This window comes from Palaemon carinicauda, chromosome 7 (assembly GCF_036898095.1).
Source record: "Palaemon carinicauda isolate YSFRI2023 chromosome 7, ASM3689809v2, whole genome shotgun sequence".
Classification (NCBI taxonomy): Eukaryota; Metazoa; Arthropoda; class Malacostraca; order Decapoda; family Palaemonidae; genus Palaemon; species Palaemon carinicauda.
In genome coordinates, this window is record NC_090731.1 from 98,128,299 (window position 1) to 98,155,176 (window position 26,878).

The following is a 26,878-nucleotide window of genomic DNA, read 5'->3' on the forward strand; positions in this document are numbered from 1 at the left end:
TTTTGTCAGATACGACGTAGTTATTGGTATATTGGGTATTTAACTGCGGTTGCCAATTTCTGTTTTTTTTTTTTAATATTTGTAAAAATTTTTACGTAGTAAGGAATTGCCGTATATTATTCATTTTTTTTTCATGTTTATGTGTTAGAAAGTGTGCCTTGATGGTTGGTCTAACACGTGCATGTCTTTTTTTTTATCTGAGATGCCGTATATTAGAATGTTGGGCATTTTACCGCGAGTGCCCCTTTTTCATTTTTTTTCATTTTTTTGCCAAGTAATTTTTCCGTAAGATATTGCCAAATAGTGTCGTAAAACTATTGTTTTTTTAGTGTTGGAAAGTGTGTCTAGATGATCTGGCTACCCATACGTGACTTTGTTTTTGTCAGATACGACATAGTTATTGGTATATTGGGTATTTAACTGCGGTTGCCAATTTGTTTTTTTTTTTCAATATTTGTAAAAAATTTTACGTAGTAAGGAATTGCCGTATATTATTGATTTTTTTTTCATGTTTATGTGTTAGAAAGTGTGCCTTGATGGTTGGGCTAACACGTGCATGTCTTTTTTTTTATCTGAGATGCCGTATATTAGAATGTTGGGCATTTTTCCGCGAGTGCCCCTTTTTATTTGTTTTGCATTTTTTTGCTTAGTCATGTTACCGTAAGGAATTGGCAAGTAGTGTCGCAAAACTTATATTTTTATAGTGTTGGAAAGTATTTCTAGATGATCTGGCTACCCATGCCTATTTTTTTTTTAGCCAGATATGGCGTATAATATATAAGTATGTGTTCGATTTTCCTGTGATTGCCATTTTTTCGTTTTTTCCCATTTCTTTCAAAATTACTACGTACTAAGGAACTATCACAGAGTAATGATTCATTTATATGTTTATTTGTCGTAAAATGTGCCTTGATGGTTTGCCTAGCACGTGGCTGAAATTTTTTTTTCTGAAATGCCGTATATTAGAATGGCCATTTTTCCGCGAGTGCCCCTTTTTATTTGTTTTGCATTTTTTTGCTTAGTCATGTTACCGTAAGGAATTGGCAAGTAGTGTCGCAAAACTTATAATTTTATAGTGTTGGAAAGTGTTTCTAGATGATCTGGCTACCCATGCCTATCTTTTTTTTTAGCCAGATCTGGCGTATATATAGGTATGTGTTCGATTTTCCTGTGATTGCCATTTTTTCATTTTTTCCCATTTCTTTCAAAATTACTACGTACTAAGGAACTATCACAGAGTAATGATTCATTTAGATGTTTATTTGTCGGAAAATGTGCCTTGATGGTTTGCCTAGCACGTGGCTGAATTTTTTTTTTCTGAAATGCCGTATATTAGAATGTTAGCCATTTTTCCACGACTGCCCCTTTTTATGTTTTGCATTTTTTTGCTTAGTCATGTTACCGTAAGGAATTGGCAAGTAGTGTCGCAAAACTTATATTTTTATAGTGTTGGAAAGTGTTTCTAGATGATCTGGCTACCAATGCCTATCTTTTTTTAGCCAGATATGGCGTATATATAGGTATGTGTTTGATTTTCCGGTGATTGCCATTTTTTCGTTTTTTCCCATTTCTTTCAAAATTACTACGTACTAAGGAACTATCACAGAGTAATGATTCCTCTAGATGTTTATTTGTCGGAAAATTTTGTTTACTTCTTTTTTGATTGAATATCATCAAATTTTTTTAGCTAAAATATTATATTGTTTCACATTTTTGTTTTTTTTTTTTATTTTATTTCCCTTCAAAAAAATTTTTTTGGGTCAGAATTTTAATTTTATAGTCGTAAAATAATCGACAATTATCCAGCAACCCACCATACAATTTTTATGCATATCCAATAATAATTAGATTAGTAAATAACACCTTGAAATTGACATACCCTTCCTACATTTCAAGTGGCAGATTAGGGAGTCTGAGTCAGTGTGGTTGGCGGCCATTTTGTGGACATATCCGAAGCGTAAGTTGCCCTATCTATATATATTCTTGTTCCTTATAGAATGTGATATTTTGGTATATTTTTACCTGCATAAATATCATATTATATATTAAATATATGTATTTTTTTACGAAATTTCTAAGTACTCAAAAAATTACCTTTAGATATGGCCCCTGATATAAATGTAATTTACAAAATAACGAAGATTTTTTACATATTTCTATTTTAGGATAACATATGTTTATTCCCTAAAAAAATTAGCCACTTCCTATTTCATTTGGGTACCCAAAAAAATTCATGAAATTTGGACAAATTTTTTTGGCCAAAAAAAAGTTACCCTTTTTTTCTCATTTCAGATCTTCACCTCCATGGGTTTGACTTCATCCAAAATACATCAAGATGTGTCCTAAACATTCAAGAATCAATTCCTAAAAGGATTTGTGTATATATGTATAAACTTTTTTTTTATGAATTTTTATGTCAGGTCTTTTTTTTTTCTACTTAATTTTTTAAAATATTTATAATAAATAGTTTTTCTGCAGATGAGTAGTATTTATCTTTACAGTTGTTTTAAGCATTCATTGAAGTTTTTTTTGGCAAAAGAAAAAAAGAGGTTACTGCAAAAACTGATTTTTCAAGAATTTTTTTTGGCGTCGGGGTCGCGCGCGTCCGAGTATACCCTTAAAGGGGTGTCCGAGGAGCGTACCTATCCAGGGTTAAGATGACAATCAGCAGCTGAAGACCACACAGGAGAACAATACTCGAAACAAGGTGAAATGAAAGAATCAAAACACTTTTTTCAGAATAGTTTGATTACCAAAAATCGTGAAAGACTTTCTCAATAAGCCAATTTATTGTGCAACTGAAAAAGACACAGACATAATGTGTTTCTCAAAAGTAAATTTGCTGTCAAGAATAACACTTACAATTTTAAATATCATAGAGAGTTGAAGAAACATTATCAATGCTGAGATCCAGATGTTGAGGAACCATGTTCTTGACCTACTTACCATCATACTTTGAGTTTTGTTAGGATTCAACTTCATACCACATAATTTACATCATGCACTAATTTTAGCTAAATCACTATTAAGGGATTCAGCCACCCCCAATCTACATTCAGGAGATGGAATTGATGGAGAGAGAGTAGTATCATCGGCATATGCAACAAGCTTGTTTTCTAGAAAAAACCATATATCATGAGTATATAGTACGAAAAGTAATGGGCCCAGAACACTACCCTGAAGAACACCATATATTACATTCCTAAACTCACTATGGTGCCCATCAACATCTCTTTGCGATCTATTACTTAAAAATTCAATAATGATGCTAAGAAATGACCCACCCACTCCCAACTCTTTGAGTTTGAAAACAAGGGCATCATGATCAATACGGTCAAAGGCAGCACTAAAATAAAGGCCAATCATACGAACTTCCTGACCACAATCAAGCATTGGATATTGTAAGAAGGGCATCACATGCTTCAAGGACTTTGAAAAAACTAATTGCAAACTAGGGAACAGACGATTACTTTCAGCAAACCTATTAAGACCTATTGCCAAAAAACATTCAAAAACTTTAGATATGGGAGTTATGGAAATTGGCCAGCAATCAGTTGGATTTGAGCTACCAGAAACACATTTACATAGTGGGGTAACATTACCAATTCTCCAACAAGTGCTAAAAGCTCCTCTTCTTGCTAACAGATAACATTGGAGCTAAGAAATCTGCAGTCTTTATAAAAAACAAAGGAAAAATATCAATTGAGTCTATACGTCCATAGCATCAAGGTCCATCAACAGAACTTAAAGTTTCACGAGATCGAAATGCCAAACTAGTTAGTTTAGCCTTAGGAAAACAGGAATGAGGAAGTACGAGTTTCTCATTACTATGTTCAATGTCAAAAATATCTGCCAAAAGGGTTGCCTATTCCTTTGGACAGTGAGTGACAGAGCCATCTGGTTCAAGTAAAGGAGGAACTGTTGCATCTACACCAAAGAATGCAGATTTAAGGGTATTCCACCACTATGTTCCTGAGTTGTGCCAGAAAACTTTCTGAGCAAAAGCTCTAAGCTGAGTATAGTTATTCCTGGTCAAATTTAATCTATTACCCTTTCAAAGATGATGGGCATCCTGCTTCTCCAAATAAGCATGTCTACAATCATCATTGAACCATGGTTTGTCCTTTACTCGGTACCTTACTACACGAGAAGGGATACGCCTATCAATTATATTGACTAGATTCTCATTCAAAGGGACTAGAACATCAACACTACTATACAATTGTGATCATTTCCAGCAAAAAGGGCATGCAAAATCCTATTCCACTCAGCTTGAGATTTCATATAAATCTTACCTGAGTAAGATATACCACGGACAAGTTGCTCACTCTTCACTACTAATGAAATCAAGGCATGATCAGATGTCCCAACTGGAGAACATACTTTACATGTTATAATGCCAGGAAAGTCAGTGTATACGAGGTCCAAGCAGTTACCAGACCTGTGAGTACCTTCACTTATGATTTGCTCACACCCTGATTAAGAAGCAAAGTCTAAAGCTCTTAAGGCATGGCAATCGGTAGGAGAAACAGAATTTAACCACTCCCTATGGTGAGCATTGAAATCACCAAAAAAGAGAAAAGAGGCCTTCCTATCCTCTTCATGTATCTTAGCCATAATGGTAAGAAGACAATCGAAGATAGAATCATCCATGTCAGGATTCCGGTAGATCGAACACAAATAGAAGTTTTTATGCCTGCCACAAACTTTTATTACCTGAATCTCATGACCTCCACATTCACAGCAGGACTTATGAGAAGCAGGGTACTCAATATTAATATACACAGCCATTCCCCTAGCCCTAGGGATGGCATCAGGTTTCAACATTATTGGCTTCTTAAAACCCAGTTATAAGGAGCTCAGATGAGTGCCTCATATTAGAAGCCAAAGTTTCTGACCACAAAAGAATATCATACTGTCTGGAGGCTACTGTAAGGTCTTGAATATTTGCATGAAGACCACGAATATTGCAATAAAGTAGACTACATTGACGAAATCTGGGACATACTGGTCGAGGAATTTGCTCAATGTCTCCAGAGAGCATAAGAATTAATGGTAATAGAAAAAATACATCCTACTTAACCACTAAACTAACTAGAATAACAAAAAATATGTTTTAAGGAAATATACATAAAATGATTGATCAATCCCACAGAATATAGAAGTCGGAAAAACTGGTCAAAATGGAGGAGCCGATACACCATGCAAAGCTAAATACCCTCCAGGATAGCCACTTCAACTGAAGGGAGGACAGTAAGGATGGTTTTGAGAAGAAATAAAATCAGATAAGGAAAACACAACCTCTTGATAAACCACCAGGCATTCATGGCCCTTCTATTAAGACTGCCCAACACACTGCTTACAAAATACAAGAGGAAAAAATAAAAAAAAAAGACAGAATAGTGTGCTCAAGTGTACCCTCAAGCAAGAGAACTCTAACCCAAGACAGTGAAAGACCATGGTACAGAGGCTATGGCAATACCCAAGACAGTGGAAAACCATGGTACAGAGGCTATGGCAATACCCGAGACTAGAGAACAGTGGTTTGATTTTGGAGAGTCCTTTTCCTAGAAGAGTTGCTTACCATAGCTAAAGTCTCTCTTCTACCCTTACCCAGAGGAAAGTATCCACTGAACTATCACAGAACAGTAATTAGCCCCTTGGGCGAAAAAGTGTTTGGTAACTTCAGTGTTGTTAGGTGTATGAAGAAAGACAAGAATGTGTAAAGAATAGGCCAGACTATTAGGTGTATGTGTAGGCAAACGAAAATGAGCCGCAACCAGAGAATGCAATACTGTCTGGCCAGTCAAAAGATCCAATAACACTCTAGCGGTAGTATATCAAAGGGTGGTTGGTGCCCTGGCCTACCTAATATTCCGTATACTCATTCTCCATTGCCATACAAACCTCAGTAAATTTTTTCAGGATTTTGTGTTTTTCTTCCTAAAACCCCTTATATTGGGATACTGGCTGGGCCCCTTTACCCATTATATCCCAGCGTCCTAATTTGAGGACACACATCTCAAGATTTTTTTTACTCCTTTTCTCATATGAATTCATCATACGTACATATACCAAGGGACTTCCCCAATTTCGGGGGGTAGCTGACATCAAACAATTGAAATAAAAAAGTGGACTTCTCCTCTCTATGTTCCTCCCAGCCTGACAAGGGACCCAACCGAGTTTGGCTGGTACTGCTAGGGTAGCACAGCCCACCCTCCCACATTATCCACCACAGACGAAGCTTCATAATGCTGAATCCCCTACTGCTGCTACCTCCGCGGTCATCCAAGGCACCGAATGAAGCAGCCGGGCCTACCCGAACTGCGTCATAATCGCTCGCCATTCATTCCTATTTCTAGCATGCTCTCTTGCCTCTCTCACATCTATACTCCTCGGTCATCCAAGGCAACGAATGAAGCAGCAGGCCCTACCAGAACTGCGTCATAATCGCTCGCCATTCATTCCTATTTCTAGCATGCTCTCTTGCCTCTCTCACATCTATCCTCCTATCACCCACAGCTTTCTTCACTCCATCCATCCACCCAAACCTTGGCCTTCCTCTTGTACTTCTCCCATCAACTCTTGCATTCATCACCTTCTTTAGCAGACAGCCATTTTCCTTTCTCTCAACATGGCCAAACCACCTCAACACATTCATATCCACTCTAGCATGCTCTCTTGCCTCTCTCACATCTATCCTCCTATCACCCAGAGCTTCCTTCACTCCATCCATCCACCCAAAGCTTGGCCTTCCTCTTGTACTTCTCCCATCAACTCTTGCATTCATCACCTTCTTTAGCAGACAGCCATTTTCCATTCTCTCAACATACTCCTTAGACATTTCATCTCAAACACATTCAATTTCTGTCTCTTCGTCACTTTCATTTCCCACAACTCCGATCCATACATCACAGTTGGTACAATCACTTTCTCATACAGAACTCTCTTTACATTCATGCCCAACCCTCTATATTTTACTACTCCCTTACCTGCCACCAACTCTTTGCATCCTTCATTCACTCTCTGACTTACATCTGCTTCCACTCTATCATTTGCTGCAACAACAGACCCCAAGGACTTGAACTGATCCACCTCCTCAAGTAACTCTCCATTCAACATGACATTCAACCTTGCACCACCTTCCCTTCTCGTACATCTCATAACCTTACTCTTACCCACATTAACTTTCAACTTCCTTCTCTCACACACCCTTTCAAATTCTGTCACTAATCGACCAAGCTTCTCTTCCGCGTCTGCAACCAGTACAGTATCATCCGCAAACAACAACTGATACACCTCCCATTCATGGTCATTCCAGTCTACCAGTTTTAATCCTCGTCCAAGTACTCGAGCATTCACCTCTCTCACCACTTAATCAACACACAAGTTAAACAACCACAGCGACATCACACATCCCTGTCTCAGCCCCACTCTCACCGGAAACCAATCGCTCACTTCATTTCCTATCCTAACACATGGTTTACTGCCTTTGTAGAAACATTTCACTGCTTGCAACAACCTTCCACCAACTCCATAAAGCCTCATCACATTCCACATTGCTTCCCTATCAACTCTATCATACGCTTTCTCCAGATCCATAAACACAACATACACCTCCTTACCTTTTGCTAAATATTTCTCGCATATCTGCCTAACTGTAAAAATCAGATTCATGCAACCCATACCTCTTCTAAAACCACCCTTGCATTCTCTGTTTTATCCTTAATCCTATTAATCAGTATTCTACCAAACACTTTTCCAACTACACTCAACAAACTGATACCCCTTGAATTACAACACTCATGCACTTCTCCCTTACCCATATATAGTGGTACAATACATGCAAAACCCAATCTACTGGTACCATTGACAACACAAAACACATATTAAACAATCTCACCAACCATTCAAGTACAGTCACACCCCCTTCCTTCAACATCTCAGCTGTCACACCATCCATACCAGATGCTTTTCCTACTCTCATTTCATCTAGTGCTCTTCTCACTTCCTCTCTTGTAATCTCTCTCTTATTCTCATCTACCATCACCGGCACCTTAACACCTGCAACAGCAATTATATCTGCCTCCCTATTATCCTCAACATTCAGTAAACTTTCAAAATATTCTGCCCACCTTTTCCTTGCCTCCTCTCCTTTTAACAACCTTCCACTTCCATCTTTCACTGTCTTTTCAATTCTTGAGCCAGCCTTCCTTACTCTCTTCACTTCTTTCCAAAACTTATTATTCTCTTCATATAAATGACCCAATCTCTGACCCCACCTCAGGTCAGCTGCCCTCTTTGCTTCACTTACCTTGCTATTTACTTCCACATTTTTCTCTCTATATTTTTCATACTTCTCTACACTATTATTCTGCAGCCATTCTTGAAAAGCTCTCTTTTTCTCTTCCACTTTTACCTTCACTCCTTCATTCCACCATTCACTGCCCTTCCCCATGCTGCCTCCAACATCCTTCTTGCCACACATATCACTTGCAATCCCAACAAAATTTTCTTTTACCAACTTCCACTCCTCCTCTAAATTACCAGTTTCTCTTACTTTCACTTCGTCATATGCCATTTTCAACCTATCTTGATATTTACTTTTTAGCCCCGGATTTATTAGCTCTTCAACCCTTACTAGTTCCTTTTTACATCCACTGACTATTCCCCAACTCTTTTGCTACAACTAATTTTCCTTCCACCATAAAATGATCAGACATACCATTAGCCATACCCCTAAACACGTGCACGTCTTTCAATCTTCCAAACATTCTTTTAGTTATCAACACATAATCCATTAATGGCCTTTCTACTACTCTTCCATTTGCCACTCTTACCTATGTATACTTGTTTACATCTTTCTTTTTGAAAAAGCTAGAACTTATCACCATCTCTTGCTCAACACACACATCTACCAGTCTCTCACCACTCTCATTTTCACCTGGTAGGCCATACTTCCCCATGACACCTTCTACCTCTCCAGCGCCCACTCTAGCATTTAAGTCACTCATGACAACTACATAATTCCTTCTACCTAGTCCTTCTACACACCTGGTTAATCCATTCCAGAACTCATTCTGCTCTTCTTCCCTTTTCTCACAAACTGGCCCATACGCACTGACAAATGCCTAACATTCCCTACCCAACCTAACCCTTACCTCCATTAACCTAGAGGATATCTCCTTCCATTCCACTACTTTACCTGTCATACATTCACTAAGCAATAAAGCCACCCCCTCTCTTGTTCTTCCCCTTTCAATCCCAGACACTCTACCAGACATTTCACCAAACATCACTTCACCCTTCCCTTTTATCTTTGTCTCACACAAGGCCAATATATCCATCCTTCTATTCCTAAACATACTTCCAATCTCACATCTTTTACTCTCTATCGTACTATATTCACGCACATTCAAACAGCCCAAAACTGGAGTACGGGGAGCAGTCACTCTCCCCCAAGCTCCACCTCTTTGCTGATGTCTCACAGGATTGTAAATACAGGAGAGGGGGTTCCCAGCCCCGTCGTCCCGTCCCTTTTAATCACTTCTTACGACACGCAGGGATAACGTTGGCGACATTCTAATTGTTTTTATGCCCCCGCTATGTACATATTATACATATAACAGTATATATTTACCAGGTTGATGTACTCTAGATGTGAGATTCCCTACAGTACAGTACTGTGCAAGAGATGACGCATAAGAGTTGCATTATGTTTCAAGACTGCTGTGTATAAATTGTACAAAACTGGTTAGTGGTCTTTGTATAAAATATGCACACTTACTTCATCTTAAATAGAGTATCATTGTATGATTATTGTATAGTAGAACCTCTACATACGATTGTCTTTAAAAACGAATTTTCCAACATCCGAAGTAAAATTCGATCAAATTTTCGTCTCGAAACCCGAAGTCTTGCTCCAACATCCGACGTAGATCATATGCGTAGAATTTCCTCAAAGCGTCTATCGTAGTTTCTTGTTTAAACCGGTGGACGGCAGCATGTCAGAGGGACGCAATCGAGCGTCGCCTTGATCAGTCCTCTCATCTCATGCGCATTGTGTGGTTGTTCTCTATTCGCTCCGTTATTAACAGTGCTTTTTATCTTCCTTTTTCACGTTTTGTTTTTGGGTTTTACGTATAATCATGGGTCCTAATAAGCTCAGCTTCGGTTCAGGAAGTAGTAGTGGTAAGAAAAGGAGGAAGTCAATGCTTTCATTAGAAATAAAACAAGAAATAATAGAAAAACATGAGCGAGGTGTGCGTGTTAGCGATCTGGCTAAACAATATGGCTGGAATATGTCTACGATCTCGACGATCATCAAACAGAAGGCAGCTATTAAAGCATTCAAACCATCGAAGGTGATCACCATTATTACAAAATGTCGCAGCCCTACCCTGGAAGAGATAGAATGCCTTTTGTTGATATGGATAAAAGACATAGAGATTGTTGGCGATACGATCACTAAAACGATCATTTGCTAGAAGGCCAGCGCTATCTATTGTGACTTGAAGGCGGCGGGCTCTGAGGGTGACGTGGGGGAGACTTCAACCGATCCTACGACGGAGGAATTCAAGGCGTCTTGAGGTTGGTTAGAGAAATCTAGGAAACGGACCGGGATTCATTCAGTTGTTCGGCACAGAGAGGCTTCAAGTTTGGACACCAAGGGTGCTAATGATTTTGTTAAGTTCAAAAAGATCGTGGAGGAGGAAGGCTACGTAGAACAGCAGGTTTTCAACTGTGATGAAACCGGTGTTTTGGAGAAAGATGCCAGGTCGAACATACATTACCGCCGAAGAGAAGAAAATGCCTGGACATGAGCCTATGAAGGATCGGTTGACTCATGCCCTTTGTGCCAACGACAGCGGGGACTGCAAAATAAAGCCGTTATTGGTTTACCATTCCAAAAACCCTAGGGCATTTAAAGCACATAGAAATAATAAAGAGATGCTGCATGTTTTGTGGCGTGCTAATTCTAAGGCTTGGGTCACTAGGGATATCTTTGTTGAATGAGTAAACCTATTTTTTGGCCCTGTTGTCAATAAGTACCTTCAGGAGAGGAATAGGCCATTGAAGTACTTGGTTTGTTTGGATAATGCCCCCGCTCATCCTCCAGGACTCGAAGATGATATCATCGACCAGTACAAATTCATCAGTCTGTTGTATCTTCCACCGAACACCACCCCTATCCTCCAGCCCATGGCCCAGCAAGTCATCTCTAATTTTAAGAAGCTCTACACCAAGCACTTATTTAAGCAGAGCTTAAATGTCACGCAAAGCACCAACTTAACTTTGCGTGAATTTTAGAGGAGGCATTTTAATATCGTGCACTGCTTAAAGATCATAAATCAGGCTTGGGAGGGAGTAACTTGTCGGACGCTGAATTCAGCTTGGAAGCAGCTTTGGCCTGATGTTGTTGCTCCCAGAGATTTCAAAGGTTTTGGCCCCGAGCCTGAACCTGTGCTTGCCGTCGAGGAAGACGTAGAATAGATTGTATCCCTTGGCACGTCCATGGGTCTGGAGGTCGATGAAGATGACATCACCGAACTCGTCGATGATCATCATGAGGAGCTCACCACCGAGGAACTCAAGGAGCTGCAAGCCATGCAGCATGATGAGTTCCAAGCGCAGTTGAGTGAGTCGGGGGAGATCGAGGAGGTACGTAGGTTACATCTTAGGTTCAGCTGAAATAAAACAGATGTTGCCATATCATCAACACGTGGTTGATTTCATCGATAATCATCACCCACAGAAACTTCAGGTTTGTTGTGTAGTTGCGCAGTTCGATGATGTTCGTTTAACTCATCTTAGAAAAATTCTCAAAAGCCGGTCTAGTGATCATGATGAAGAGAAAGTGAAGCAAAGAAAACTAAGACCAAATCGAGTGAAAGTGGTGCAAATTAAAAAAAAAAGAAAAAAAAAGAAAAGAAAAATAATGAAAAAAAAAATAAGCTAAGTTAGGTTAAAGTTCACGTAGTGTAAGTTAGAGTAAGTTACGGTACGTTATCGCAGTCGCCGTCTCTACCTCCTCGCTGATCTTCCGTCTCCTCCTGCGTAGCAATTCCTACACCTGCGCTGGCCTGTCTCTGAGGTAAAGTGTCAATAAAAACCCCTTTTTTATTTATTATTTTTTTATTATTATTCTTTTTTAGATATTTCTGTATTATTCAATTGTATTAATGTTACGTGTAGCAATTTAATAAGGAGTTATGGGTTTTGGGCTGAGGAACGAATTAAACAAATTACAGTGTATTCTTATGGGAATATTTGCTCCAACATACAATCGTTTTTACATACGAAGCAGTTCCCGGAACGAATTAAGATCGTATGTAGAGGTTCCACTGTACAGTACAGTGACAGTATTGTATAGAATCATTTATTAACTATACTGTACAGTACTCTATAATATGTAAATGTAGGCTACGTAGTGAGTTGGCAAACAGTGCGAGTCCTCCAAACAAAATAAAGCAAACTCTTACTTTACAGTTAAGCTGTACTGTATTGACAGTAATGTACATATATTACAGTAAATATACACTACAGTGCCAGAGGATGTTATAACAGATAGGAACAACAGAGTCTTGTCATTTCAAGTGTTTCAATGACTACTGAGGTGTTATGTACTGTACTGTACTTTACTGTAGCCTTACCACGTCCAGTACAGTGTCCACATGTGCACATGTACTGTACACTTACTGAAATGTGTGCATACAACAGTATAATACTGTACTTATACTGTGATAGAAACCAAGTTAAAACGATATCAGGCAGTAATTAGCGAGTTAGTCGACCGCACATAGGCAATGGACAGTGAGTTGGTAGGGTTAGAGTTATCCCACCCTAGGGCAGCAAGTGTTAGCGGATACTAGGTCTTCGCACCTGTCTGTTACCTAACCCGACCCACACTCCAGCCCTGAAAAAGGAGGGCTGACTGTAAATCATAGTACATAAGCAACATGGATGAAACTCCGGTAAACTTTCATATATAGTCACCCTCATAAACTAACTGCCTAAGTCACTTTCTCCACTTGTTGGGAAATAAAAAAAAAAAAACCTTCTCATTTCCTAATTCTTTATATCATTATCTTGACCTTCAATTCATAAATTCTTAAAAGAAGAATTTGTGAATTAGAATTTGTTAATTGAAGCTCAACACAATGATATAAAGTATTAGGAAATGACAAGTTTTTCTTTTATTTCCCAACAAGTGGAGAAAATGACTTAGGCAGTTAGTTTATGGACGATATGCAATTAACGATAAATAAAATATGAAAAGTATTTTAAATAACAACTAAGTTGGTATGCCAAAATAAAAATGGTAGTTGCAGAAATAAATGTTTCTCTTAGGAAACAAAAATATCATTTGGTAGCTTGCTTTAATCAGCTGATTTGGAAAGCATAGACATAAGTTTCAATCAACTTATAACTGTAAGCCATGGAAAAGACACCAACTAGCTGTTTTCAATTCTCAACACGGATGATACGTGGGTATATACTATAGTATTGTTATATGAACTCACTCTCTCTTGTATGGGAAGCTCATTTCTAGAGCTTCATACTCATGCTGTATTTCAATTTTTACTTCAATATTAAATCTTCATATGTCTTTAGACGGTATTAGAAATTATTGGTATTGTTCCTTGACATTTCAATCATGGGAATAATATTACTCGACAAAGCATCAAAAGGTAATCCCTTGATTTACCAGCTCACCTTCAAAATATGACGTCACTAGATATCAAGTGCTTCTTTTCTTAAATTTATAGCAAGTACTGTAGAACTGTATTCATAACAACAGATACATACCACTGAAATACTTGGTATTGTGGTTTGATGTTTCTATGATTGAAAGAATAATATTATTGAGTAAATAATCAAAAGGTAAAATGTGAGATTCTGTCCAAGTTGTAGTAAAATTTACTCCTGAGTAGTACTCCTAACAAATGATACAGACCCACAAAATACATTGTATCATTACTCGATATTTTGATTATGGGAATGAGTATCAATCAGTACCCTATTAAAAGGAAATCACTATATTTTTTTTAATGAGGCAGATTTGCACTACTCACTTTGTCGGAAATGTGACGTCACCAAACATACAATATGAACTCGACGGATATTAAAACTTTTCTTATTGTATTTTCTATTTAAAATGGATACTGTATACAATATATACTGTAAAAGAAAATACTAAGTAATCTAGGTCAATTTTATAAAAGAAAATAAGATTATTTCTAAGGAAATATCTGTCTTATTTCCAATAGACGTGTGACGTCATGTTGAAAAAGTAGCCGTAAGGTCTCTACTTGTAGAGGTATAAAAAAATTTCATTTCAATTGTTCAATCTTGCCCTCATATTAGTGGTTCCTGATCTAGAAGTGTTTTGAATATAAATAGTAACTTTATGCAACTGATATTCAGTTTTGCCTCCTGTGAGGTCCATTTCAAGGTGATGAAAATTATCCTGAGTTGTACCCCACCCTTCCTGTGAGACACCTGCAAACAGATAGATCTGGGATTTTCAAATTGAAAGAAACTCTCTGGGGAAAATTGCTTGCAATCGTCATTTTCATTACTAGTATACAGACGGTGTCTACTGTATATCAGTTGTCCTGTTGCGTCCTTTTCATTACTAGTATACAGACGGTGTCTATATCAGTTGTCCTGTTGCGTCCTTTTCATTACTAGTATACAGACGGTGTCTATATCAGTTGTCCTGTTGCGTCCTTTTCATTACTAGTATACAGACGGTGTCTATATCAGTTGTACTGTTGCAAGTGAATTAAGATGGAATTGAAAAACATTCAACTTTAGGCAGCCCGTAGGAAAAATACTTTGGAGGTAGCCATGGTTCCTAGTTACCTCTTCAATATTTGAACTTACATCACCATTGATGTTTTGACAGTTTGTAGCAAAAGAAGAAAAGACTGGATCAGTTTCTCAGAGGGAAAAAACTGAAAATGAATTGCTGTGATTATCATTTCCAAATAAAAAATCTCCTGGGTTCGAGCCACAGTGGACTTCTTGAAATTGACAAGGACCAACAACATATCCAACAACCTGATTAACCCCAATTGCATAACTTCAATCTTTTTCAATAAATTGCTTGAAATTAGCCAATTGTCCAGGAACACAAGAACTCTTGTCCCTAGAACCTTAACCATTTCAAAAGTGGGGCCGTCATTTTGGTTAATATCTGAGGACAAAATTATGGTATTTTTTTAATTGAGAAGAATTTAAATGTGAAAATATACACGAGAAGTCTATCAAAAACAATTTATCTTTTTGCTTGATCATGCCCACAATTATTGAGGATGTTTTCAGTGAAAACTTTATGAGCACCATGAACTTGTTGATAGCCGAGACCATCTATAAATGGCATCCACTCAAAAATTTGGAGATTGGGAATAACCTGTCATATCCTTCTCTAATAGGTTCACAATGTATAATTGTGACATCTGACCTTTTGCTGTATTATTATTATTACTATTATTATTATTATTATTATTATTATTATTATTATTATAACTAACGAAGCTACAACCCTAGTTGGAAAAGCAAGATGCTATAAGCCCAAGGGCTCCAATAGAGAAAAATATGATGAGAATAAATTAACATTAAATCATTCTAAAAAGAGTAACATCAAAACAGATATGTCCTGTATAAACTATTAACAAGGTCAAAAACAGATATGTCATATATAAACTATAAAAAGCCTCATGTCAGCCTGGTCAACATAAAAACATTTGCTCCAACTTTGAAATTTTGAAGTTCTACTGATTCAACTACGCGATTAAGAAAATCATTCCACAACTTGGTAATAGCTGGAATAAAACTTCTAGAATACTGTGTAGTATTGAGCCTCATGATGGAGAAGGTCTGGCTATTAGAATTAGGCTAACTGCCTGCCTAGTATTACGAACAGGATAGAATTGTCCAAGGAGATCTGAATGTAAAGGATGGTCAGTTATGAAAAATCTTATGTAACAAGCATAATGAACTAATTGAACGACGGTGCCAAAGATTAATATCTAGATCAGGAATAAGAAATTTAATAGACCGTAAGTTTCTGTCCAAGAAATTAAGATGAGAATCAGCAGCTGAACACCAGACAGGAGAACAATACTCAAAACAAGGTATAATGAAAGAATTAAAATCACAAATTTTAAGTAATTTGTATTTTTCCTAACAGTACTTAACTCGAACTACTTTCTTAGGAGTATCTGGGATCTCCTCCCAACCGACCAGAGTTTTGTGTAGTTTACCCTAGTCCCGTTTTCTATGAGGGGTAACCTCAGGTGGAGTGATACGCGCCCTGAGGCTAACCCCGGGTCAGAAAGCATGCTTGCTCAGGTCTCGATCTCCAGTAAGTTCTTGATAGCTTAGGTATCTATGAAGTCCAGCAAGGCACTCGGGGTAGGATGGGCGGGCCATTACCCGAAAGTAGTTTGAGGCAAGTACTGTTAGGAAAAATACAAATTACTTAAAATTTGTGATTTGTTCAAACACGGAGTACTTACCTCGAACTACTTTCTTAGGAGACTTATACCTTAGGAGGTGGGAGTGTCCTTAATGACCTAGAGACCGTGACGAGTATAGAAGAGGAACCTAGGTAGGAGACTAGGTTCTGTTGACCTCAAGGAAAACACGAGAGAATGGGGAAAACTACGCAAAAAACCATTTTAGTGTCTAAGTAACTCACTTCTGCAAGAATCCTAGGAGACATGTCCTTCCAATGATAGTGTATCTCATGGCAGTTTCAGGGGGCTACCCGAGTCATTTCCGGTAAGGGAATAGGGGAAAGAAGAACAAGGGGGCTCAGAAAGGAACCTGTGACTCTTGGACTTACGACCCGCAGTTACCACTGGGGCTACACCTTTAAACCGTTTGGAGCTCGGAAATGACGGGACAGGGCAAGAACCCGTCCAGGGACTTTCTCGAGTAGTCCTTCAAGTAGTGAGCCGTAAAGGTCGACTGGCTAGACCAAGTACCTGCCCTCAGGATTTGGCCCACTGCCATGTTTTTCTCAAACGCCAATGAAGTATTTAGACCCCTAACGTCGTGGGGTCTGGGCTTCCCTGGAAGGGGGACCCCTGCACTACTGTAGGCCCTGACGATCACCTGCCTTAGCCAGAAAGAGATAGTGTTCTTGGAGACTGGCTTCTTCACAGTCCCGAGGAAAATGAACAGACTCTTGATCTCGGGACAAAGTCTAGCTGTCCTCTCTAAATACTGCCATACTGCCCTGACAGGGCACAGCAGCAAGTCCCTCGGGTTGTCCGAACTAGGGATAGCTGGCACTGAGAACCCTTAAACTTTGGGGTCCCAAACAGCTGGATTCTGAGTCTTGGCTACGAAGGAGGGTAAGAATCTGAAGGTAGCTTCTCGCCCGCCCTTCGAGTGTGAGATCTCGTATGACAGGCCATGAATCTCACCTACTCTTTGCTGATGCCAGAGCTAAACGAAAGACTGCCTTGAGGGTGAGCTCCTTGTCTAGAATGTCTTTTAGAAGCTCGAAGGGAGGTTCCGAAAGCATCTTCAGTACCCTAGCCCCATCCCAATGGGGCACTCTAGCGGCTTGGGGGGAACACGACTGCTCGAAGCTCTTGATGAGTGTCGAGATATATCTGGAGGCACCTAGGTCTATGTCCTTCAGGAGGAAGACTTGGGATGGACGTGCCCACTTCGTCCCTGAGATAGACCAGGAAGTCTACTATCTCGTGAATGGAGGCCCCTAACGGCCTGATGTTCTTCGAGGAGCACCCCTAAGAAACGGTAGCCCGCTTCGCCAGGTACACCTCGACTGACGAACGCCTCAGGTACCCTGACATCCTTGATGCCGTCCTCGACGGATATCCTTCCTTTCTCAGGAGACGCTCGATAACCTCCACGGGTGAAGGCGGAGGGACCGAGGGTTTTCGTGGAACCTCTGGAAGTGATGCTGCCGGAGAAGGTCTAGTCTGTCTGGAAGTGGCCCAGGTGGAAGGCATGCCAGCTCCTTTAGATCCGCGAACCACTCTCTCTCCGGCCACCAGGGCGCTACCAAAGTCACCCACAGGTTGGCCGTCCGTCTCACCCTACAAGGAAATGCCTGAGCATCCCGAAGGGTGGGAAGTCGTTAACGTCGAAGTTGTCCCAAGGGTGTTGGAAGTCATCCTTGAACACTGCTGATGGATCTGGCACAAGAAAACAAAACATGGGGAGTTGTGCGTTTAGTCTCGTGGCAAAGAGGTCTATTAACGGCGACCCCCACTTCAGGAAGAGGGTTTTGACCACTTCTGGGTGTAGGGACCACTCGGGCCCTACCACTTGACCCATCCTGCTGAGGCCGTCGGCCAGGACGCTCCTCTTCCCCGGAGAGAACCTGGCTGAAAAATTGATTTGTTCCACTTCGGCCCATTCTAGGAACTCCGTCGTGAGACTGCACCATTCCTTCGACTTCAGTCCTCCTTGCTTTTTCACGTAGGCCACCACCGTGGCGTTGCCGCACATTGGAGCCACGGTGCTTCCCCAGGGTAGATGGACGAACTCTAGGCACGCCCTTTGTACGGTCCTCATCTCCAGCACGTTTATGAGCAGGTTCGTCTCCTTGACTTCCCATTTACCATTTTGTCGAGAAGATGGGCACCCCAGCCCTCCTTGGATGCGTCCGTGAACAGGAGCATCTCCGGAGAGTCGGTTGCGAAGGGCATTCCCTTGAGGGTGTTCGTTCTGACGTGCCACCACTCCAGGACTTCCTTCGTCTCCGGGGATACCAGGACTATCTTGTGCGGGGAGTCCTATCAGTCTTTGCCAGTCATTGGCTCTCCTGGGCTGGCCCGACAGGAAGGGCCAGAATATCTGTTTCAGGTTGTCCAGTCTCTCCGCGGAGGGGAAGGCCCTCGCCATCCGGGAGTCTAGGACCAATGCTAGGTAGGTCATCCTGGTGGAGGGTATCAGCTGGGACTTCTCCAGGTTGATGATGATACTCAAGACGTTGCAGAACTGCAAGAGCTTCGCGCCTTGCTCTTCAGTACTTCCTTTGAGGCTGAAAGCAACAACCAGTCATCTAGGTACCGAATCTGGCGGACGCCCTGTTCGTGTGCCCAGTCTGAAACTGTTGTGAAGACCCTCGTGAAGCCCTGAAGGCTGTCAACAGTCCGAAGCAGAGGGTTTTGAACTGCAACGTATGGGTACTCCATTTTACCCTTAGGTACTTTCTGCTGGAGGGACGGACAGGGACCTGGAAGTAGACGTCTTTGAGGCCTACGGACCTCATGAAGTCGTCCTCCTTCAAGGCCGCTAGGACTGACTTCGGAGTGTCCATCTTGAAGTCGGTGTTGCACACGAATTTGTTGAGGGCTGAAAGGTCTATGACCGGTCTCAAGGCCCCTGTCGCCTTCTCCACTAGGAAGAGCCTGCTGTAGAACCCTGGACTTGGTTTCTTGACTGGTTCTACTGCCCCTTTCGCCAGCATTGCCGAGCCTTCTTCCTGCAATGCTGCTACTTTCAAGGGGTCCTTGGGTGCCAACCACTCCGCCTGTTTATCTGGGATCCGAGGTGGGGGTCCGCTAGGAAGGGCAGCCTGTACCCCCTCCTTTAGTACTGCTACGGTCCACGGATCCGCTCCGGGGTCCCGCCATGATTGCCAAGATCGTTTGAGGCATCCCCCACCTGAGGCGTCGGCAAGAGTAGGGGGCCTCCCCTCCTATCTCCTTCGAGAGCCGCGGCCTGAACGCCCTCTCCTGGAGCCCGAGTAGGAGGGTCTGAAGGCTAACTGTGGAGTCGAAGCTCCCCTACGTGGGGCAAGGCAAGGGAAAGATTACGTGCGCCAACTTTTACATCAGATGAGCGGACGGAGCCGAAGAGGCAATAGCCCTGTTCGACACGCTAGGGGGAAAACCCCTTTGCCTTCGTCACGGATGGAGCCGTCATGGGTCTAACCCCCCCCCCCCCCCCCCCGGGACGGAGGTAGCCATCATGGGTGTGTCAGCGGCCACCTCCAATGCTTGGATGGAGCCACCGGGACGGAGGTATCCGTCATGGGTCTACCCCCTCCCGGGATATCAGTGGGGTGTGGGTACCCTGGTATACCAGCGGTTGACCACGAAGCCTGAATGGAGCTGTCGTGGTACCAGGTATGGATGCCATGCTGCCGGGTCGAGCCAGTGGCTGCCTTCGCTGGACGGATGGAGCTCCTGCGGAGATCCATGGAGCCATGGGCTTCCCCGTGCTGGCTGGTTGGTTCCTTCGTTCAGGGTGGGCCATCGAAGAACCGGAGGCCCGGACAAGGCTGCCAGTCCGAAGGGGCGACTCTCTCCGCTGGGCGGGAGAAGTCAGAACCTTCGCAGGCTTATGCCTGTCGACGAGACCTGGTGCGATGACTTCCGTCAATGATCGGGTCTGCTGGAGGAGACGTACCGCGAGAATGGCGAAGGAGCTCTAGGGAGCCAGCCAGTGAGGGCCTCTGCTGCACGGGGGTATCTACCAACCTGCTGAGGCCCGAGAGCCAGTCCTCATCCGTCGCAGGCTTCGGTTCGTCCAGCCTGTGGTGCCGTCTGATGAGGGCCAGTACTTTTCTGTACGCGGGGGCCTCGTCCGCTGAACCTTCCGTCGGATGCTCTTCTGCCTGAGAAGGAGCACCTACAATGGGGGGCCCCCTTGGGGTGAAGGCATCCTTTGTCGTGGTACGACTTTGTTCTGGATGGAGGACGGGCATCGCCGCTGGGACGGAGGCCTCCGTCTTGGGCTTGTCTCTCCCCATGGAGGAGCAAGCTGTTGCGGGCTTCCTAGTGGCTGCTGGTTGTCTTTCCCGTTCTGGCCGGCCTGTCGAAGTCTTTGAGGCTGGGACACGGCTGCCAGACCGAAGGGGCAACTCTCCGCTAGGCGGAAGGAGTCGGAACCTTCGCGGACTTATGCCGGTCTGCCAGAGCCTGCTGTAGGGGGCGTACTTCGGAGCGGGAGAACGAGCCCTTGGGAGCCAGCCAGAGGTACCCGGAACTGCTGAAGCTCCCAGGAGGTGTCTGCGTGGGATGGCGACATGCACCCATTCCTCCTTAGGGGGACGACTTCTTCTGTGCCTCCTTCTGGGAGATCTATCGTGCCTCCTGTCGCGGCGAGATCTGGAACGGGAAAGGGACCTCCTTCTGCGGGACCTCTCTCGCCTCCTCTAATGGTCCCTCGGGGCTCCCTCCTCCGAGGAGAAAGAGTATGACCTGAAAGAGGAGCCCAAAAATATGTAGGGCCCCACCGAAGGGTCCGAGTCGTCCCGCATGGACGCTCTTCCGTGGGGGACCAGGTCCCAAAGCCCTCTTCCATCCTCAGCGGCGACCTGAAAGACGTCTTGGGGGGAACCCACGCAATGGGGTTCGACGGCGGGGAAAGCTCCTTCTCGGCGGCGCCCTCGGCTGCAGAAGTGACTGAAAAACACGCCAAAGAGGCTGAAGAAGAATTAGGGACATTTTTCCCCCACATGGGGTCATCAGAGGAGACGTGGCCTACTTGCACCAGGACTCCGTCTCCTGTACACACTCCAGCCCCTCCTTCAGGCCCCTAACTCGCCTGGAACGAAGCCACAACCCCACTATCCTGAAGAACAGACTCTTGGGGAAGGGCCGCGGGCCTCTTCCCCGCAACGGACTTACCTCGTCTCCTCCTCTGAGTAGGGGAGGGTGGTAGGGAAGCTCGGTCAGACAAGACGCCCGGCGAAGCAAGGGAGGAAGGGCCGCTCGGCTTCTTAGGTGACCTCTTCGTCACCTACTTCTTGGTGCTATACCGCACCCACTCAAGACTCCTGGGGAAGAGCAATGGGCCTCTACCCCACAACTGACTTACCTGGTCCCCTACTCTGGGTAGGGGAAGGTGGCTGAGAAGCCCTATCCGACGAGGCATCGGGAGAAGTAAGCGCCGAGGAGAGGCTTGGCTTCCTATGCGACCTCTCGGGCGCCTTTTTCTTCTTGGGGCCGTAGCGCACCCACTGCACCTCGTTCCAGGACTCACACTCCGGACACATGGCTGTAGGAGAACATAAGCTGCCCCTACACGACGAACACACAGGAGAAGGGTAGGAAAGGGTATAGAATGAACACAATGGGTCCATGTGGGGACCGCGTGAGACACGAAGGGGGTCGGGGACACAAAGGGTCGCACTGGGTAAGGAGAGAGCGTCGAGATGTTATCGCGACGCGACCAGAGAACTTACTGGAGATCGAGACCTGAGCAAGCATGCTCTGACCCGGGATTAGCCTCAGGGCGCGAATCACTCCACCTGAGGTTACCCCTCATAGAAAACGGGACTAGGGTAAACTACACAAAACTCTGGTTGGTTGGGAGGAGATCCCAGATACTCCTATGAAAGTAGTTCGAGGTAAGTATTCTGTGTTGGAACAAACACTTCTCCAGAATAGATTGATCACCGAAAATCTTAAAAAACTTTCTCAATAAGCCAATTTTTGGTGCAATTGAAGAAGACACAAACCTATGTGTTTCTCAAAAGTAAATTTGCTGTCGAGATTCACACCTAAAATTTTGAAAGTCATACAAATTTAAAGAAAATGATCAATACTGAGATCCGGATGTTGAGGAACCACCGTCCTTGACCTACTCACAATCATACTTGAGTTTTGTTAGGATTCAACTTCATACCACATAATTTGCACCATGCACTAATTCTAGCTAAATCTCTATTAAGGGATTCACCAACCACAGATCTACATTCAGGGGATGGAATGGATGCAAAGAGAGTAGCATCATCTGCATATGCAATTAGCTTGTTTTCTAAGCCAAACCACATGTCATGTGTATATAGTATGAAAAGTAATGGGCCAAGAACACTACCCTGTGGAACACTGGATATCACATTCCTATACAGTATTCTATGGTGCCCATCAACAAGAACTCTTTGAGATCTATTACTTAAAAAAATCAACAATAATGCTAAGAAACGACCCACCCACTCCCAACTGTTTCAGTTTGAAAACAAGGGCCTCATGATTAACACGGTCAAAGGCAGCACTAAAATCAAGGCCAATTATACGAATCTCCTGACCACAATCAAGGGATTTCTGTACAGCATTGGAGATTGTAAGAAGGGCACACCATGCTCCAAGGCCTTTATGAAAACCAAATTGCAAACTAGGGAATAGATGATTACCTTCAGCAAACCTATTAAGACGTTTTGCCAGAAGATGTTCAAAAACTTTAGATAATATGGGAGTTGTGGAAATTGGGCAGTAATCAGTGGGACTTGAGCTACCACAAACACATTTACATAGAGGAGTAACATTACCAATTCTCCAACAAGTGCTAAAAGCTCCCCTTCTTACTAACTTGCGCAAAATAACAAGAGAACTTTGGAGCTAAGAAATCTGCTGTCTTTATAAAAAACGAAGGAAAAATACCATTTGGGTCTACACCTCCATAAGCATCAAGGTCCATCAACAGAGCTTTAATCTCACGAGATCAAAAAGCTAACCTAGTTAGTTTAGCCACAGGAAAACAGGAATGAGGACGTTCAAGTTTTTCATTACTCTGTTTACTGTCAAAAAGGTCAGCCAAAAGGGTTGCCTTTTCTTTTGGACAGTGAGTGACTGAACCATCTGGTTTAAGTAAAGGAAGAACTGTTGCATCTACATCAAAAAGTGCAGATTTAAGGGTAGACCACCATTTATGTTCCTGAGTTGTACCAGAAAGGGTTTCTTTTATGGTTAAATTGTACTCCTTTTCAGTTGAGGCATAAACTCTCTGAGCAAAAGCTCGAAGCTGAGTATATTTGTTCCAGGTCAAATCTGATCTGTTACCCTTCCAAAGATGATAGGCCCCCTGCTTCTCCAAATAAGCACGTCTACAATCATCGTTGAATCATGGTATGTCCTTCACTCGATACCTTAGCACACGAGATAGTTCTGATACATAATAGTTTTCTCTGACAAGGAAGGATTGGAGGTTAGAGGAATCCAGTAACCTTATTTTACCACATATAGCACCCACAGATTGGGATGATGACTTTTGCCCCTGGAATTTACACAGGAGAACTGTCCTATTGTTCTCAGATAATGTTTACAAGTTCAGTTAGTAACCATACCGGAATGTCTACTTTAATATTCTTTTATGATCTACTATTGGAACAAAAGGGACTCAATTGGTGAAAATTATGAGGTTGAAGCATTGGATCTACATGTTGAAACATGAATATTTCTAGAAACCGACCTCAAGATATCACTTTGTGAGTTTTGCTCTCTACTTGGAGCAACCCCTTGATCAACTTTCACATTTAAAAGGCCATAAAATAGCTGAAATTATATCAATTCATGTGCCTAAGAGACTATCCCAACCATAAGGTGATAGACCTGCTCAATTATCTTAATTACAAAGCACACAAAAGCCTTATAACGCACTAGAGACTATATCCGAGACAGTTTTACCTACTATTATTAATGAGATGGAGATTTAACAGTACCATGAGTCAAACTTAGCTCCTGTTGAGCTGACAAGAATCTTTTTATTTGGGAGATAAAATATAAAAATAAATATTATTTAAAAAATGTTGATTTAATTCTTAAACTATTAAGCTTGTGCTTCGTAAACAAATTAAAATAATAAAAACAAATATTTGGAATCAGATAAAATGTCAGAATTTTTTTCTGATCCATACAATTGTTTCGAAAACGGTACATTCATGAAACATGCTGAATGGTTAAAGTAATGCCACATAGTTGCCTCTCTTCTTAATTATTTCAGGTCAGAGGCTGCCTTACTCTGAGTCATGCCATAGCCTCTGTACCATGGTCTTCCACTGTCTTGAGGTGGAGTTCTCTCGCTTGAGGGTACACTCGGGCACACTACTCTTATTTCTTTTCCTCTTGTTTTGTTAGTTTTTATAGTTGAGAAAATATTTACTTTATTACAAAAATTAAGATATTTCATTTTTCTTGTTTCCTTTCTCCTTACTGGGCTATTTTCCCAGTTGGAGCCACTGGGTTTATAGCATCCTGCTTTTCCAACTAGGGTTGTAGCTTAGCAAGTAATAATAATAATAATAATAATAATAATAATAATAATAATAATAATAATAATAATAATAATAATAAGCATGCCAAGTGACAATGATAGATGAGACACAAAGCACTAAGAACTATGAGGGTAATCCAAAGTGGATTATTAAAGTTGGGATTGCAAAGTGAAGAGAGACCTCTTATTGCAATGGCGATCAGGATAGAAGTGAAACCTACTGCACAACGCACAACACTGACCAGCTGCGAGGTCGCTAGGTAACCAATCACGATGCATTGAACCCTTTCTTTTATTATTGTTTGGTGGTAGAAAACGGAACTAAGAGCAACCATTCAAATTACTCAGAAATTTGTATCCTCGTAAGAATAAAAAAACAAAACTTTACAATGTTTGTAAGTATAATGATAGCATAACAACCCATTGGTTGACTGCCAGCCTCATCTCAACATTGCAAAATCAGGAATGACTTATGAAAGATTCTGTCTTGTGAAATTTTAGCATTATTTATTTACTATAAATTTCTTTTTTCTTTTTTATAAAAACTGGTATCTCAAATTCAAGACAATTTACCTGACATACTGGTATTTCCAATATACTTTACCTAATTCTATAACAGGAAATAACAAAGGATTATATTATATAAGAATTAAGTTATATTTTGAAGAATAATCAAGAACTGCAGTATTAACTATGTATATATAACATTACATTCAATTGTCAACTTACCCATACTTCATCTTTCACTTCCAATCTCTCGGAAGTCTTGCAAGCTTCAATAATCAACTTTACATCCTGAGTAAGTTGCTTCATGCGGTTAAATGATGCTATCAGAGATACTGGAATGTAGCCCTCTTTTGACATTTTCCTTCGCATGAATATATCATTAGCAAGATTATCATCACTAAAGTAATATTCCCTGCAAGAAAAATATATCTGTTATAGAGAGGTTAAATTAGATGCCGATGGCCCTCAAATCTAATCAAAGGGTATTGGATTCGAGCCCCTGCAGCGGATAAGAAATTCCGCTGGGTATAACCTTAATTCTAAGGTGTTAATTTTCACTTTGCTTATACTAAAGTATCTTACAAGTATGCAATTATATTTTAAATGAATTATACAATAACCTGATGTAATTTACTTTACAGTAACAACAAATCAGCAGAATACATAAAACTATACAAACATCACAGTAAGACCTGAATATTTGTGTGGGTTGTGTAACAGACATATCAGAGAAATACTGTAATAAAAATTCACAGATAACTAACCATTTCCTTATGACACTAAATTAGTAAACGTATAATTCTATGAACCTCCCTCGATGTTCATATTGATTCTTCTAGATAAGCTCATTTTAACACTGTTAACCGTAAAATTTTTAATTTTTCCCCATTTTTTTCCTTTAAATACAGTAAAAACATGAAATTAGTAAAGGAAGGAGCATTCCATCGGTTAGAGGTAACTTTGGAACCATTCTCTTTGACTTCACAATTTCTTTTGCTCAAGAGTTCATGCTTCAATTGAAAAGGAATACAATTTAACCATAAAAGAAACTCTTTCTAGCACAACCCAGGACGCAACAGTTCCTCCTTTACTTAAAACCCTTTTGGCCGATGTGTATGACAGTTAGCCTGATGAATAAAACTTCCAGAAAATATTTTTGCTTGTATTTTCAAGTAATTACTTCAGTTCCAATGAATAAAAAAGGTAAATGCTTTTGCTAGTAGCAAATACTTAGAGCAAAACAATATAGGTGACACCACATTCACTTGGCGTACTCCACTGTTCACTGCAAATTCATTTGACAGGACTCCACTAATATTAACTTTGCACTTGCTACGCTCATAAATTCACTTATTTAAGAGGAATTCCATAATGCAAG

At 41.5% G+C, this 26,878-nt stretch overlaps 1 protein-coding gene across 3 annotated transcripts in view; it reads right to left on the bottom strand.

Moving 5' to 3' along the window:
- LOC137643975 (la-related protein 1B-like) overlaps window positions 1–26,878 on the bottom strand; it is a 798,692-nt gene that overhangs the window by 501,823 nt on the left and 269,991 nt on the right. For all 3 annotated transcript variants that reach the window (XM_068376809.1, XM_068376808.1, XM_068376807.1), the window contains one exon: window positions 25,723–25,912. In XM_068376809.1, the coding sequence (XP_068232910.1) occupies window positions 25,723–25,912 (190 nt within the window). The remainder of the gene's footprint in view (window positions 1–25,722; window positions 25,913–26,878) is intronic.